This window comes from Mchenga conophoros, linkage group LG8, assembly GCF_057382185.1.
Source record: "Mchenga conophoros isolate Kocher_MC1m ecotype Shallow Benthic linkage group LG8, M_conophoros_male_GT1.1, whole genome shotgun sequence".
Lineage (NCBI taxonomy): Eukaryota > Metazoa > Chordata > Actinopteri > Cichliformes > Cichlidae > Mchenga > Mchenga conophoros.
In genome coordinates, this window is record NC_140533.1 from 30,041,657 (window position 1) to 30,058,972 (window position 17,316).

At 43.1% G+C, this 17,316-nt stretch overlaps 2 protein-coding genes across 5 annotated transcripts in view; one reads left to right on the plus strand and one right to left on the minus strand.

Annotated features, from left to right (window-relative positions):
• Positions 1-1,547, plus strand: part of LOC146569168 (uncharacterized) — a 228,821-nt gene extending 227,274 nt beyond the window's left edge. Inside the window, exon 4 of the mRNA XM_085285523.1 lies at positions 1,474-1,547. The gene's annotated coding sequence lies outside the window, so the exon portion shown is untranslated. The remainder of the gene's footprint in view (positions 1-1,473) is intronic.
• tcerg1l (transcription elongation regulator 1 like) overlaps positions 1-17,316 on the minus strand; it is a 91,901-nt gene that overhangs the window by 68,196 nt on the left and 6,389 nt on the right. For all 4 annotated transcript variants that reach the window (XM_085285517.1, XM_085285515.1, XM_085285516.1 and 1 more), the window contains one exon: positions 6,578-6,703. In XM_085285517.1, coding sequence (XP_085141643.1) covers positions 6,578-6,703 — 126 coding nt within the window. The remainder of the gene's footprint in view (positions 1-6,577; positions 6,704-17,316) is intronic.

Here is a 17,316-nt window from a genome sequence, read left to right on the forward strand (position 1 = left end):
GCCGCTGTTGCCGTCCGCACGGTCGGCCCCCAGAACTGTTTCCACGCCGCTGTTGCCGTCCGCACAGCCGGCCCCCAGAACTGTTTCCGCGCCACTGCCTACTGCGTGGCCGGCATCCGGACCTGCCCCGCTGCCATTCGCATGGTCGGCCTCCTGAACTTGGCCATCTGGGCCTTTTTGGACTCTGTCCCTCCGTCCTGGGCCACCTCCGCCCGCCCTGGTTGGGTCGTTTTCTGTTTTGCTTTGGGCGGGTTTTGTGTTTCTGTTGGGCTGCCTGGAGCCAGCCCTTGAGGGGGGGGTACTGTCATGGTCCTGGGTCAGTGACCCAGCGCTTTTAGTTTGTATTCACTTTCTAGTTGATGATGATGATGATGATGATGATGGTTTGAGTTCTATGTGTTATATTCAGTCTGCCTTTGAGTCTGCGTCTGTGCCTCTGTCTATGATGTCACCCCATCTGTTTGTGAATCTGTCTGTTTAGTTCAATGTCTTGTCTGGTTCCATGTGTCTAGGGTTTCCTGTTTTACTTTGTAGGTCTGCCTCGTTATGCCCATTAGTTCCAGCTGTGTCCCCTCCTGTGTGCCATTTCCTGATTACCTGGTGTGTGTATTTATAGTTGGTGTCTGCCTGTGCTCCTCGTGGCGTCGTCTGTGTTCCTCTGTGTTCCTCCGTGTCAGTCTGTTACCCTGTGTTCCACGGTGTCCTGTTCCTCGTCTGCGTCTCTCTGCTATTCATCATCCGTTGTCATATGCTCCCAGGTCTGTTATTTTTAGTTCTCCCAGTTTAGGTGTCTTTAGTTGTTTGCTATGCCCCACTGTTTGTTTGCCACTACACCTCTGTAAATAAAACCACCGGTATCTCATCCACTGCCTGCATCTTGGGTCCTCCTTCTAAATCCACACGGCTCGCCTCGGCAGCCGTGACAGATATATGATGAAGACAAAGTTGAGTTGCACACCAAAGACAGTTATCAGGAACATGTCAGCCTAAACGAACCAAGCAAGTGTGAAAGAGGACTCCTCTCTGAATAACCTTCACTAATTTCATGCAACAGAAAACATAAATGTTGATATCATGCATGATATACTTGAAGGTGTAGCCCCTTTAGGGGTTAAATTAATGCTTCACCATTTCATTTATGAGGAGAAGCTCGGTGCTCTCTGTCAGCTTACTGTTAGCAGAGCGAGTGACATCTCTGAAAACATCTGAGCACAAACATGTTCTATGTTGACAACCTGACCAGACGTGAAGATTACGGCGCAACATTCGCGGCTAAAACCCTGTTAAAAGTGTAGCTGGTGACAGAAAAACGGGTATTTTAAAACTTTACACCACCAACATTGCTGCCTGTGATTTGAAATGCATTATGGGATACCTGGCTGCCCCAAGTCCACACAAGCAATCGATTATCTAGGATCGACCTGTCTTGACTTATTTTGCACGGCAGCCAATCAAAATCACTCTCTTCCACAGCATGTCTTTTATCCTGTCTTCCTTCTCTCACCCCAACCAATCACAGCAGATGGCCCCGCCCCTCCCTGAGCCTGGTTCTGCCGGAGGTTTCTTCCTGTTAAAAGGGAGTTTTTCCTTCCCACTGTCGCCAAAGTGCTGCTCATAGGGGGTCATATGATTGTTGGGTTTTTCTCTGTATCTATAAGATAAGATAAGATAAGATAAGATAAGATAACCTTTATTAGTCCCACACGTGGGAAATTTGTTTTGTCACAGCAGGAAGTGGACAGTGCAAAAGTTATGACGCAAAAATTAGAATACAATAAGAATAAATACAGTACACAGCTGTACAGAATAGAATAAAATAATATACTATATACAGTAGAATAAAATAGAATAAAAATATACAATAAGATAAAAATAGAATACGAATGCTATATACAACTGAGTAAAAATACAACGATGCCAGAAAGGATTATTGCACTTAGTGTTATTGCACATGTATGGATGTGTGTGCTTGATCAGTTAAAGTCTTTATTATGGAGTCTGACAGCAGTGGGGAGGAAAGACCTGCGAAATCTCTCCGTCCCACACCGTGGGTGCCGCAGTCTCCCACTGAAGGAGCTGCTCAGTGCTGTCACAGTCTGCTGCATGGGGTGGGAGACGTTGTCCAACAGGGATGACAGCTTAGCCGCCGTTCTCCTGTCACTCACCACCTCCACTGGGTCCAGAGGGCATCCTAGAACAGAGCTGGCCCTTCGGATCACCCTGTTCAGTCTCTTCCTGTCCCCAGCAGAGATGCTGCCGCCCCAGCAGACCACACCATAAAAGATAGCAGAAGCCACCACAGAGTCATAGAAGGTCTTCAGGAGTGGGCCCTCCACCCCAAACAACCTGAGCCTTGAGGCGACTTATGTTGTGATTTGGCGCTATATAAATAAAATTGAATTGAATTGAATTAGATGCTCTCGATAGGACTAACGTACAGCCACATCAGTTGCCTCAGTCTGTTTAACAGGATGCAGTGACCAATGATTCAACAGCCCAAGAATATACAAGCTGAGAGCTCAGCATCCACTTCTGCTCTCTGATGGTCTAAACTCAGACTGGAATCTAAAAAATGTGAATGGTGAACACTGACTGCTTTCCATGACTTCTTTAAAAAAATCTTCTTTAAACGCATCGTAGCAAACACGTAACAGCTGCACACACAGGACTGGCTCAGAGGAGCAAGGGATTGTGGGAAGAAAATTAACTAATGCCTTTGAGAAATCTTCTCAGTCTCTCTCTCTCTCACACACACACACACACACACTCACACACACACACACACACACACACACACTCACTCACACACACACACACACACACACACACACACACACTCAGGCTAATCAAACACAGCTGAAAGACGCGGCACTGTAATGAGCTGCTTTACATTTTATAAAGGCTGATGAATCTGTTATTTTGCACACAGCAGCAGAAACACAGTGAAACATCTGAGACTGACTAACACTGGTACACATTTAACTTCCCTAAACTTTTTTGAATTATTATGTGATTTTCTTTTTTCTTTTTGAGGGACTATAGCAGTCAAAGTAAGAAGACTGTGATCAGCAGCAGATGCTAATAAAATCAGTCACACACTGCAGCTACCTGATGTCAGACAGAAACTGTGGAAAAATATTTGTTTTCATACTCCTCAGTGGACGATAGACTCCCCACTGCTGTTTATTATCTGTTTTGAGTCTGTGAGGCTGTTAGTCACTTTATTTTCAGTAATGACACGCTGAGCTGCAGATTTGTTTCGCTGCTGCAAAAAACCAGAACAGATACACAGCGTCAAATCGAGTACGGCTGGATTTTAATAAGCAAAATGAAAAATACACAACAGCAGTGATGAGCAGCTGAAAAACAGATGAACGCAGCCAGAAGAGGAGACACATAACAAGCTGTTCAATATCACCACACCTGCAGAGATCTGCACAACAGGGCTGTTCGATATGACAATATATATTGGATGATGATATGAAAACATCTATCATTTCATATTATATGCTATCGTTTGTTTCGTGGTGTTACAAAATAAACCGTTTACAGTACTATTTTTTCATGGTTTTGACGGTCACTGTAGTGGCTGTATTAAAGTTCTCTTTTTCTCTTATATTTACCATATTTGTACCCTAATTTCTTTCGGGATTAATAAAGTATTCTGATTCTGATTTCCCGGACTACAGAGCGCACCTGAATATTAGCCGCACAAGCTAAAATCAGGGGAAAATCCTGTTTTGTACATACATTAGCAGCACCTGACTAAAAGCTGCAGGTGTTTCAATGCTGACTTATCATATGTAAGAGAATATGCACAAAGCGAATTGTCAGGAAAGAGATGGCTGTTTGGAGACACACCCCTTTTATTAATATTTTGAAAAACAAGTTATGGGTACATATTTGCATAACTTTTTAGTAGAGCTGGGCGATATATCGAGTTTTTAAAACATATCGATATATTTTTATACGAGATATAAGATGTGACAATATCCTTTATATCGATATAGTCTATGTTACGTTATAATTATAGTTGTGGAGCCGCAAGTTTGCCTCTCTTTCGTCCACTTTTGTCTCTACGCAACGTTACTCCGCCTCGCCTTCACTGAAGACAACTCCCCCTCCTCCCCCATCGCTTCACATGCAGGCAGCGACAAGACGGACACGGCAAATCTCCGTTAACGAGTTACTGCGCATCGCCCCATGCGTGGGGCTGGACGGCGTCAACGTGCTAACGAGCTAAACATGCTAACGAGCTAACCGCGCTAACGAGCTAACAGCGCTAACCCTAAAGTCCTTTCATTCTCTCAAAAGTTGACAGCGCGCCTTATGTATGAATTCTGGTTGTGCTTGATGGCCGCGAACCGATTTTATGTGGAACACGGCGCTCAGCAATCTGTCAAAAATGTTTGAGTACGACTTTGGTCAGCTACGGAGCTGCACCGCTTGATAGATTGTCGGCGCATTACGGCTACCGAAGAGCTTCGCGGAGTGATACGTACTGTGCATCAACGTAATATTACCGTATTGTGTGTGTATAAGGACCATAAATGGCACCTGTAAGAGACGTGGTTATGAAGCGGATTTCAAACTCCAGGCTGCCAGTCACACAGTAAAACTTGGGAACAGAGCAGCTGTGAAATCTGTCTGTCTTTGTTATTACGCTCAGCGTCTTTTAGTTTACATTTTGACTGCACAATTGTGAGCTCTTTGTTTAGCACAAAAACAACCTTGTTTTCTTTTATTTATGGAGCATTATTATTTAATGAATGCTCATAATTTAATTTTGAGTAATTTTTCATGTACATCTGTGCTGTATGTTAATAAAAGTGCCTGTGTGACATCTGGGACACAGCTTTGACTAAGAACTCTCTTTTTGTTCTTACTTTATGGCTTAAAAAAAATATATCGAGATACATATCTTATATCGCCATCCAGCTAAAAAATATCGAGATATAAATTTTGGGTCATATCGCCCAGCCCTACTTTTTAGGTATATGTACAAGTAGCGGTAATTACAAGTACGAAACATGTACTGTGCTTCATAAATGAGTAACAAATGTAGTACATAACAATAACCTACAGCACACCAGAAAAATAGATCCGGCCTACCTTTTAGGCTCAGGTGCAGTGACACGGCTTTAACAAGAAGAAAAGTCAGTCATTCACCATCTTTCTTTTCTTCCTGCACTGAAACCACCAAAGTCCTCTCCTCCAGTGTCGGACACGAACAGGCTCAGGGTGGCTTCGTCATCCACTCTCCGCTTCTCTCCTTTGTTGTCACTTACAAAACCAAACAAATCCTCGTTGTCAGTGTCGAACACCCTCAGAAGGGCCGTGGCGGTGTCCTCCTCTCCATCATGCAGCAGTCCAGCCCTTCAAAATCCGTTGGTGATCGTGGATGTTTTCACACTTTTCCACGCTGTCAGGTTCCACCGGTGGAGTTGGGCATAACTTGCTTTTCGCAAGTTTATCGCCGCTGGTCATCCACGCCTCCCGCTGAACGCGTAGCGCTACTTTGAAGTTTGTTTTTCGCGCTACTTGTACAGCACTATGTTGCCTGGCGGATGGACATGTGACCAACATACCACTCTTGAACCCCGATACTGTGTGTCTGATCACATGCCCTTCCGCCAGCCAACGTAGTGCCGTACAGCGGAACAAACAAAACAAATCCTCTTACGATATGACAAAAATCACGGACAATCCAGAGAAAAGCCGCACCTGACTAAAAGCCGCAGGGTTCAAAGCTTGTGCAAAAAGTAGCGGCTTATAGCCCGACAATTACGGTACTATAACCACACTACGGATAGACAAGTGACTCTTTTTATGCGCTGTCATTAGCAACAACGACGGTAAAACCATTGTGTGGCTCCACCATCCTCTTGTTTATTTTCCACATAAACCTTTCACAATAAAGCTCAAGATCCTGTTAAGATTTTCCAAATAAACTGAAATGGTGACAAACAGAAGGACCAGTCAAAACAAATCGAGGACCTTATTCCTAAACGAGGGCCTACCTCTGTAGCATGGACATGGTTTGTTTATGAAAAGTCTGACGCAGACCAGAAAACTGAGCTATGCAAATTATGGTGCAAACTGGCCTCAGACTCAAACAGGACAAGCCTCTTGTACCACCTATGAAAGAAAAAAAACCCACTCGACTCCAGGTAAACGACGCCCAGCTGAAAACACTTCACATGAGTCGAGCTGGCCGAGATTCAGCGAATTAACAGGAAATGTCAAATTTTTGTGATATATATCGTTGTCAGGACGATATACGTCTTATTTAGGGATATGAGATTTTGGTCATATCGCACAGCCCTACTGCACAATCAGAATCACAGCATGGAACCAGAACCTGAACTTGCTATGGTGTCACAACCAGATCCTGTTATCAATAGATTATACGATTATCTTATTTGATTTACTCTGACTGCAGACAGGAAACACACAGCATTGTAAACAGGAAGTGGCTTTACCACGTGATCCATATACAGCTTATGAAATTAGCGAAAGCAGCAATTGTGACTCCACCAACACACTAATTACACAATGAGGATCAAATCAGACTCACCTGATGGAGGAAGAGCTGTGGGGAGAGGGAGAGGAGACAAAGACAGCAGGTGTAGTGGGAGCGAGGAAGAAGAAGAGTCTTCAGGTTCGACATCTCTTGTCTTTGTGTTGTCTCTCCTGATGTGATCTGCAAACAGAATAAGAAATGGATGCTTCTGATCTTCATCAGTGTATTGAAGAATATTTCACGAAGCCTAAAAACTGAGTGTCCACGTCTTCTGCTCTTTCTGCTTAGTAAATAGATTTTATTCAAGCTCGACAGGAACAGCTGAGAAGAGTTTGTATGTATGAGTTCAAATGCTGAACTGATTTCCAATGAATAAAAAAGAGGGTTGACAGTGAGGGTGTAAGCAGTCACTTCAGATTAAACATTCATCCATCTTCTTCCGCTTATCCAGGGCCGGGTCGCCCAAGCAGAGAAGCCCAGACCTCCCTCTCCCCAGCCACCTCCTCCAGCTTGTACGGGGGAACACCAAGGCGTTCCCAGGCCAGCTAAGAGATATAATCTCTCCAGCGTGTCCTGGGTCTGCCCCAGGGCCTCCTCCCGGTGGGACATGCCCGGAAAACCTCGCCCAGGAGGCGCCCAGGAGGCATCCTTGTCAGATGCCCGAACCACCTCAGCTGACTCCTTTCGATGTGGAGCAGCAGCTCTACTCTGAGCCCCTCCTATATGGTCGAACTTCTCACCCTATCTCTGAGGCAGAGGCCAGTCACCCTTCGGAGGAAGCTCATATATTGTAAGGTAGACCCTACAATAATACTTCTTAGCACAACAACACCCTGAATCTAAATTGATAAATCAAAAGAACTAGTCGCATGAAAAACAAATGAATAAATTTCAGATTGATACCGGCTTCAATGAAGTAAACAATCATTGAAATAATTAGAGAGAAATCTGTCATCACTGAGGCTCCATATGGAAACCCCCGCAATCAGCCATTATAAGTGGCTGATATCATTGTGGCTTAACTGAAGTTTCATGTAGTTACACTTTTAATGAAGATCTGTGTGCTTGTGGCATGGTTATATTTCAGCAGATCAGTCCGCCTCCACGAGTTTGCGCTCCTTTCAGGAAAACACTGACCTAAATCTGTTGACGGCAGCACCATTGCAGCGACAATAAAACATCTGTGGAAGGATATTTGATGCAGCACAATGCTCGCAAGATACCAACCCCCATGTTGCTCTCCGATGCATCCACCGGAGTATGAATGTGTGTGACTGTTAGATAGTAAGCACTTAGAGACAGCATAGACAAAAAAGTGCTGGTGTGAATGGGTGAATGGTGAGTGCTCAGCCAGAGTAGAAAAGCGCTAGATAAGAACCAGTCCATTTACAGTCCGATGAATGATAAGGTTAGAAATTATTTTAACAACACATGCTCACTGTTGCAGACATTACATTTTTTAGTTTTCAGCTGTTTTTCATTTCCTCTCCACATTCAGCAGAGCAGAATTTCCTGCGGAGGTTTCCATCTGTGAGCATGTTGTGTCAATCTGAGACAAATCAATCTTGACAAACTATAAACTGAAGAGAAACCGAGCTCCTGCCAGAAAACATCAACAACACGAACACACACCCACGTTTGACTAAATAAAAGCTAATTTAATCTGCATTTGTTGGCTTCCAAAAGCCTCTGACTGCATCTGAACATCGTCTCAAACAAATGAACTCAGAGGATTTAGACAAGAGAAACACATCTGTGTCTATTTCAGTGATGCAGACTCAGGCTGCAGCCAGTCAATAACCTGTTCCTGCACCCCTTAGTTTATTCTTTAAGGCAGCAGCTGTTCTCAGGAAGCTCCTCACAAACAGCAGATAAAAATATAAAGACACACAACAAAGACCTCTTAAAATGTCAATGCAACAAACCATCTGCAGATGATCATGCTACAAGTTGCAGGAAGAAATTTCAGCAGGAGATGATGTAGAAACATAATGCCACATTATACAATAAAAGAGGGACATTAACAACTCAGTATTCATTTGAAAAGTGCAATGCAATAACGTAAAAAACTGCACCACAGGTGAAAGTTGAAGTAATTTTGATATTACTTCATTCAGAATATTTATGAATTCTGTTCTCTTGGCCTGAGCTGTGTCAGACTTAAAAAGTTTCCTGGCCTTTCTTTTTTACTGAACTTTTGCTAAATAATTTTCCTGGTGCTGGGGTTTCGGAAGTAGCCGGTAAGATCCCAGAGATTATAAAGAACCAACCCAAGTTGAACCAGTCTATTTGGGGACAAATGATATCTGATATCAAAAGACGGAGGGGGTTGGTTTCGTCCACCTACACAGCTTGATTGCCTGGATGTTATCAGTCTGTAGAGACTACAAGGTGGCTATTATAAATAACATTAACTTGCTTCTGGAGCACAGAGGGCTTTACTGGAGGGATGGTATATGGTAACATAACCAAGTTGGTTCCTGCATGTTGATGGCAAACATATCTTATGGTTTACAGCAGCGGTCTCCAACCTTTTTTGCGCCACGGACCGGTTTATGTCCGACAATATTTTCACGGACCGGCCTTTAAGGTGTCGCGGATAAATACAACAAAATAAAACCAGTACCGGTACAAAAAGAAAAAAGATGTGTTCATAACACACAGGAAAAGACCCATGGAAACCCTGAAAATGTGAATTTCACACCCAAGCCTCAACTCTCGCAGCCCGGTACCAAACGACTCACGGACTGTTACTGGTCCGTGGCCCGGGGGTTGGGGACCGCTGGTTTATAGCACTCAAATGTTCCGCCTTTCTCTGGGTTATATATAACAACGGTTATATTGCCTAATCAATCACAGCACTAATCCTTTGGGTGACTGGTGCAGCTGTATGTGTCCAAGCCATTCTCAAACCATAACCCACTTACAATAGGCATGGACCTGCAAATTCAGACTTTACTTATTTTGGCTGAATTGTGGCAATAAACACCCAACTCAAACCACCAAGAGACTGTGTCTGGGCCCAGACCACCTAAACAAGAAAACAAACAAAGCCGTTTTCAACTGTACCAGGACAGTTAAATGTATCAGACATTAGACCTCTCTCTTCTAAGTCCTATTAGTAAATGATTTAACAAAAAGTACAGGCTGAGTTGAAGGCTGAGTGAATCTTTCACTCCAGCTTATTAATTAGCCAAAGACCGACACACAGTTTTACTTCAAAGCCTCAATCTTAGGGTGTTTAGTCCATAATACTCTGGTTCCTTTCTGGTTCATTCATTCGTCGTACTCTGGTTCACCCTGTATATTACTCTTTTGTGCAGATGCGAACACAGTATGCGCACTCGAGTGTGGCCTAAAACAACTGCACCAACGTCCTTTGGTGGAGGTGATTTTGGTCCAGAGGGGTTCATTCATGGTGTACATGTGATCTGAGCTGAACCAACTACCATGTGTACGCTGCAAGTTTGAGTTAAAAAACTTCCAGTAGCCACATCTGCTTTGTTACTATAGATATGCAAAGGTCTGTACAGGCTAGCAGCTAGCCACAAAGTAAATCCCGTAAGTTCTCCAATAGTCATAAAGACAACACCTTCTTCTTCAGTTTAGTTTATTTTTTTCATGTAAACAAACTAAAGCTACAAGTTTACAAACCTGTCAACTGATTTGTAAGTAAATGGACGATAATGCCTTAAGCCCCACCAGGCTAAGTGCGACACAGATGAGCTGTGCGTTTAGGCTGATAAAAAGTCCAAAAGACAAAACAGAAATCCAGTTAGCTAATGAGTTACATAGTCTACAGGGGAAAATGAAACCACATACAAAGGCAAACATGGAAACGGGTAACACTAGGGCATGCAAGCAGATATTTGGACCAGATAGCAACTGAACATACACAAAGGGGTGTTTGCGGCAGAGAGGAAACACCTGGGAAACACAGGTGAGATAAATACCAACAGAGACTAACCCAAAGTAAGAAATAAAGAAACAGTAAACGGCACATTCTAACATACAAACTTGATAATTGGATAAAAATAACACAGGGGAGGTGAGGTACACTAAATCAAAAACTCAGGTACTTAAATATAAACTTTAACATGAACAGAATCCAAAAGCTATACCAATACTAAGAAGACCTTGGACTATCAACACGAATAAACCAACCAGAAACTGCTAAAAGGAAAAAAGAAAAGAAAAACAGAGAAAAAGGAAAAGAATACAACAAGACCAAACACAAACTCCCATGGTTCATTACTCATTTAGAAGATCGTTTAGCCTGGAGAAATAGTTTGCTGCTTTATAAGAAAGCCCTCCGCAAAGCCAGAACATCTTACTATTCATCACTGACTGAAGAAAATAAGAATCCAGGTTTCTCTTCAGCTCTGTAGCCAGGCTGACAAACAGTCAGAGCGCTGTTGAGCCAACCATCCCTTTAACGTTAACTAGTAATGACTTCATGAACTTCTTCACAAATAAAATTTCAATCATTAGAGATAATTCTGAGAAGCTTCTTCAGTTCAGAACTGAAGAAGCTTCTCGGATGAGAGGTGAAACGTGTTCAAGCAACTTAAAGAAGTCCAGGTGTTTTTTTTCAAATGATCTTCTTATGGCCTCTGACAGTGGACTCATCTCTGTGCTTGTCCTGCTAGACCTCAGTGCAGCGTTCGATACTGTCGACCATAATATCCTATTAGAATAGAATAGAATAGAATTCAACTTTATTGTCATTGCACATGCACAGGTACAAGGCAACGAAATGCAGTTTGCATCCATCCAGAAGTGGTTTAGCCATGATATAGATATATTACAATATATATTAGCAATAATATAGATATGCAAGTATATTACAGAAATGGGTCTATTATGGTATGTTATAATGTACACGGTATGAAGTATGTTGTGAATATTCTATAACTATAAGTATGTACAGGCTGTAGTGAGTACAAGCTATGTACAGGATATGAACAGGATATAAATATGAAAAACTATACAGAATATGAAATAAATAACTTTACAGAATCTGAGATATACAGCTATACAGAAATGGGAACTATGCAAGTTGTAAACAGTTGTAGGATTAAAAATTATCGTATGTACAGAATGATTGTTTACACAGGGCTATACAGTAGTGCAGTTAAGATAAGTGAGGGTGTAGATAGTTTCTACAGAGGCTATATAAAGTGCTGGTGGTTGTGAGTGGTGGTTCAGTCCATGTTATTATTGTGTGTTTGAGGGTACAGTTGTCCATTGTGGGTGTGTGTATGTTCAGTCCATGAGTTTAACGTGGGTCAGATGTCAGGAGGCAGAGTTCAGGAGTCTGACAGCTGTGGGGAAGAAGCTGTTCCGGTACCTGGTGGTCTTAGTCCGGAGGCTCCTGTGGCGCCTCCCAGAGGGCAGGAGGGTGAAGAGTCCATGTGATGGGTGACTGGGGTCTTTGATGATTTTCCCAGCCCTTTTCAGACACCGCTTCCTGTAGATGTCTTTTATGGCAGGAAGTGGTGCTCCGGCGATGCGCTGGGCAGTTTTCACGACCCTCTGCAACGCCTTCCGGTCCGAGGCAGAGCAGTTCCCGTACCAGACTGTTATACAGTTGGTCAGGATGCTCTCGATGGTGCAACGATAGAAGTCACCAGGATGTCTGAGGACAGGTGGTTCTTCCTCAGAGTCCTCAAGAAGAAGAGGCGCTGGTGAGCCTTCTTGACCAGCTTGGAGCAGTTGGTCGTCCAGGTGAGATCCTCGGAGATGTGGACTCCCAGGAACTTGAAGCTGCTCACACGCTCCACAGCCGTCCCCTTAATGTGGATGGGTGGATGTGGGTCAGCATTCCTCCTGTAGTCCACGATGAGCTCCTTGGTCTTCTCGGTGTTAAGCAGCAGGTTGTTTGTGTCGCACCACTCAGCCAGACGATCCACCTCCTCCCTGTAGGCGGCCTCATCGTTGTCACTGATGAGGCCAATCACCGTGGTGTCATCTGCAAACTTAATGATGGTGTTGGAACCATCAGCAGGTCTGCAGTCGTGGGTGAAGAGGGAGTAGAGGAAAGGGCTCATCACACAGCCTTGTGGTACACCGGTGTTCATCGTGATTGTAGATGAGCAGCGGTTATCCAGCCGGACATGTTGGGGGCAGTTGGTCAGGAAGTCCAGTGACCATTTGCAGATGAGGGAACTGATGCCCAGGTCTGTCAGTTTCCTGATGAGTTGTGAGGGGTGGATTGTATTGAACGCTGAACTTATTAGAGCGATTAGAACATGCTGTAGGTATTACAGGTACTGCACTGCAGTGGTTTGTATCATATCTATCTAATAGACTCCAGTTTGTGCATGTAAATGGAGAGTCCTCTTCACATACTGAGGTTAATTATTAGAGATGGACCGATCCGATATTACGTATCGGTATCGGTCCGATACTGACCTAAATTACTGGATCGGATATCGGAGAAAAATAAAAAAATGTAATCCGATCCATTAAATATCACGAAAGCACCTCACAAAACTTGCAACACGCCGTAACTCACCTCAGAACGTTAGCACTCGGAGCAGTATGCATCACGTGATAGAGCGGCTGTGGCATGCGGGACCTGTGGGTGGTCTGGATAGCATTTGGAGCTTCGCTAGCAACCTGGCATTTCATCTCCGACAAAGTTATCCCGAGAGAAGTAAAGCAAGTGTGTAAGTCCATCTCTGAATGTTTGTAAAGCATTCCTGCGTTAAGCTTAACGAGCGACTGCCTCTCGCTCTCCGGCTGCTACTTCAATCGTGAAACTGCTTAAATGATCAGCTGATCGGCTTTTCTGTCGCGAGTCCGTCTTTGTTTTTGGCCCACTTTGCACCAGAAAGAGGAAACCAGCGGCTGAACAACAGCAGCACGTTTAAGCTTGATAAGCTGTTGTTAGAATTTATTTATTATTACTTTCTACTCCAGGATCTTTTTCTACATAGCTGACGCTGGTAACTGTGCAGGGGCGGATCTAGCAAAGTTTAACCAGGGGGGCCGATAGGGCATTAACTGGGAAAAGGGGGCACAAAGACATACTTTTCTTTCTTATTCTCATTTAAAATGTCTAGCTTTTAATAAATAATTATCTGACACACAAAGTTTTAATTTGATGTAAAATGAATAGAAGTCAATTACTGTATATAGTAACTATTAAGTCTAATATATATACCCTAGTAAGCTATAGTACTTTTTCCTTTGGGAAGGTACCATCTGTGCAGTCTGCAATTTTGTTGAAGAAAGATGTTGAATCTATTTAATATTTCTTGAAAAATAATTGATTTCTGTGCATTTTTTTTCACACTGCATCAAATTAAGGTTGATTACGTCGATTAAGCATCATGAGGTGGAGCGTGAGGGGTAGTTCCCTATTTTTTATTTATTTATTTTTGTTGTTGCTGGGAGTTGGAACCCTATTAGTTAGGTTGCTTAATATTTACGCTAAGTACTCTTTAAAATACCAGAATAGGGAGGATGGTGTAGGTCTAAGTTTTTTAGATTGATCAGTATTGCTGAACTATGAAATATTTTTTTTTTATACAGGTATAACAGAATAGCTTTAGTGTAGTTGTTGTTTTAAACTTGAGTATGAACTTGCAGACTTGCAAAATGCAGCAAGATATTTTAAACAGTTTTGTTGATTAAAAAACACTATATCGGATTCATATCGGTATCGGCAGATATCCAAATTTATGATATCGGTATCGGTATCGGACATAAAAAAGTGGTATCGTGCCATCTCTATTAATTATGGAGTTCCACAGGGTTCAGTGCTAGGACCAATTCTGTTTACATTATACATGCTTCCCTTAGGCAGCATCATTAGAAGACATAGCATACATTTACACTGTTATGCAGATGACACCCAGCTCTAGGGCTGCTCGATTATGGCAAAAATGATAATCACGATTATTTTCACTGAATCTCAATTATTTGACGATATTTATTTAACAATAACAATGTGTTGAATAATGACTTTAAAGATTGTCAAAAAATAATATAAAATAGTGCAAATACTGATAACAGTGCAAATGTTTGCAATATAAAAAATAAATGAAAAATGTAAACATCTGTGTTTAGTGAACTTTGCAGTGTTGCTCTGTGGTGCAGCTACACTGTAGCAAAGTTACACACTGTGTCTACTTGATCCACGTCTGACTGAACCCATAATGTTTCCACACCACTGAAGTTTTACCTCTCTTTTCAACCAACGGCAGTCACTCTCCTCTCCAAATAACTTCTGCTTAGCTTTCCGAGCTTCCCTCGGGTCCTCTTAATCAGCGGTCCCCAACCTCCGGGCCTCGGACCGGTACCGCTGCCCAAGCGAAAATCTGTAGTGATCCCGTACGTGTCAGGAGTATTGGAGCAGCTGAGACACATTTTTTCTAAACACCAGGTTTCTGTGGCTTTTAAACCCCAAAACACGCTGCACCAAAAATTGGTCCACCCCAAGGATCGGGTCCCCGACACAAACAGAGTAACATAGTGTACGCTGGTAAGTGCCAGGATTTAAACATCGGGGAAACCAAACAACCTCTGGCGGAGCGGATGGCACAACACAGCAGAGCCACCTCACAAGGCCAGGACTCTGCATTATATTTACACCTACAGGCCAGTGGACACTCTTTCAAGGATGAGGATGTAACATCCTGGACAGGGAGGAACGCTGGTTTGAGGGCGGAGTCAAGGAGGCCATTTACGTGAAAAGGGAAAGACCATCTCTGAATGGAGGAGGGGCCTAAGGGTACATCTGTCACCATCTTACAATGCTGTGATTGCAGCCATTCCCCAACTCTGTGAATGGGACTCAGTGATCAGTGGTCTTTGATCAGTGGGTTTTGGTCAGTGGTCATGAGAATTTGCATAATTAAGATTAAGGAACTGACCTCTCAGCCCATGGTTCCTTCAGTGGGCTGGTTTCAGTCATTATGCAATGTACTGTTTATAAGATTGAAACCTGCAGTCAGCTGAGACTGAAGAAGTCACCTGGATGAGTGACGAAACATTTCTGCCTCAAAACGCTATGTCCAGATGAACATAATCAACTTTTGGAGATTATGAATGCTATGTTATCCGCATGCTCCACCACCTTGGACCTAGTGGCCCCTGTGAAAATGAAGCGTCCTAGATCCTCCACTCAACTCCAGTTAAATGACTCTATACGAGACGTTACGCCGTACCTTTTGTCAATCTGAGAGGAGGTGGAAAAAAGATAAGCTTCAGGTATCCCTTTTACGTAGCAGCCGCACTATATATCAGGACTCTGTTAAGACTTCTAAAGCGGCTTTTTTGTCCGACATCATCGTGACTAATACCCATAAGCCCCGGGTCCTGTTTAAAATTTTCAATTCTGCGATCGATCCTTGCCCTGATAAAGTAGACTTTGCCTCCCCAGTTCTCTGTGAGCAATTTTTTAATTATTTTACGAGGAAAATCTCACTTCTAAAAACCTCACTCCCTCATCTTCCTGTGGTGAATCCTCGTCCTCCTGGAGGATCTCCGTCCAACTTCTACAAATCTGAACCAATCTCACTTTCTACTCTTAAAGCATAATTGATCAATTGAGAAGTTCAAACTCAGCTCGGCTAATTTATCATTACTCGCAGGCCATGTCCCATCTGCACTTAAACATGCAGTGGTGCAACCTATCCTAAAGAAAACTAGCCTCGACCATACTGACCTTGTGAATTATAGGCCTATCTCTAAACTTCCGTTTTTATCTAAAATATTAGAGAGAACTGTCCTTTTGCAACTACAGGCCTACTTAAATGCAAATAACATTAGTGACAAATTTCAGTCTGGTTTTAAACCTCACCACAGCACTGAAATGGCACTGCTGAGGGTTTTCAATGATCTTCTTTTAATTACCGACTCAGGTTGCCCTCCCATTTTAATTTTATTGGATCTGTCCGCTGCTTTTGATATAGTAGACCATAAAATGATTTTAGAGAGACTGGAACATGTTATAGGCATCAAGGATTCTGCACTTTGGTTTAAATCCTACCTCTCGTGTAGGACTTTCTTTCATGATGGGTTGCTACTCATCCGCCACTGCCCTGTTTGCCGTGGAGTACCACAGGGGTCTGTGCTGGGCCCTCCAGTGTTGCCTTGTACATGCTACCCCTGGGTTCTATCTTTGACAAACATCAGATCTCCTACCACTGTTATACTGATGACATTCAAATCTATTTCCAGTTGTGTGATGACCTGCCAGCTTCATTGAATCGTTTGTCTGACAGCTTGAAAGAGGTTACAGAGTGGCTGTCAGCCAATTCTCTCATTTTAAATGAGAAGAAAACTGAGATTATGGTGTAGGATAGTCACACTCCACGAGACCAGCTAGCTGCCCGATTTGCTCCCTTTGCTTACTTTCTTACAGATACTGTAAGTAATCTAGGTGTTTGCCTGGATAGCTCATTTAAGCTGGATAAACAGGTTTCCTCTGTGGTTAAATCTGGCTTCTTCCAAATTTCCATGGTCAATCGTTTAATACCGTACAAAGATCTTGAAAAACTGGTACATGCCTTTGTGACCTCCAGATTAGATTATTGTAACTCGCTCTACTCTGGACTCCAACTCGCTCACCTCCAACGGTTACAGCTCATTCAGAAAGCTGCGATCGTCTCCTAACCGGAACTAGAAAGTTTGCCTGTATTACTCCAGTGCTCTCTGACTTACATTGGCTGCCTATTAAATTTCGTATTGATTTTAAAGTTCTGCTGCCTACTTTCAAATGCCTAATCAACCTTGCCCCTGACTATCTCACCAACCTCCTCAGTCTCTATACTCCCAGCCGT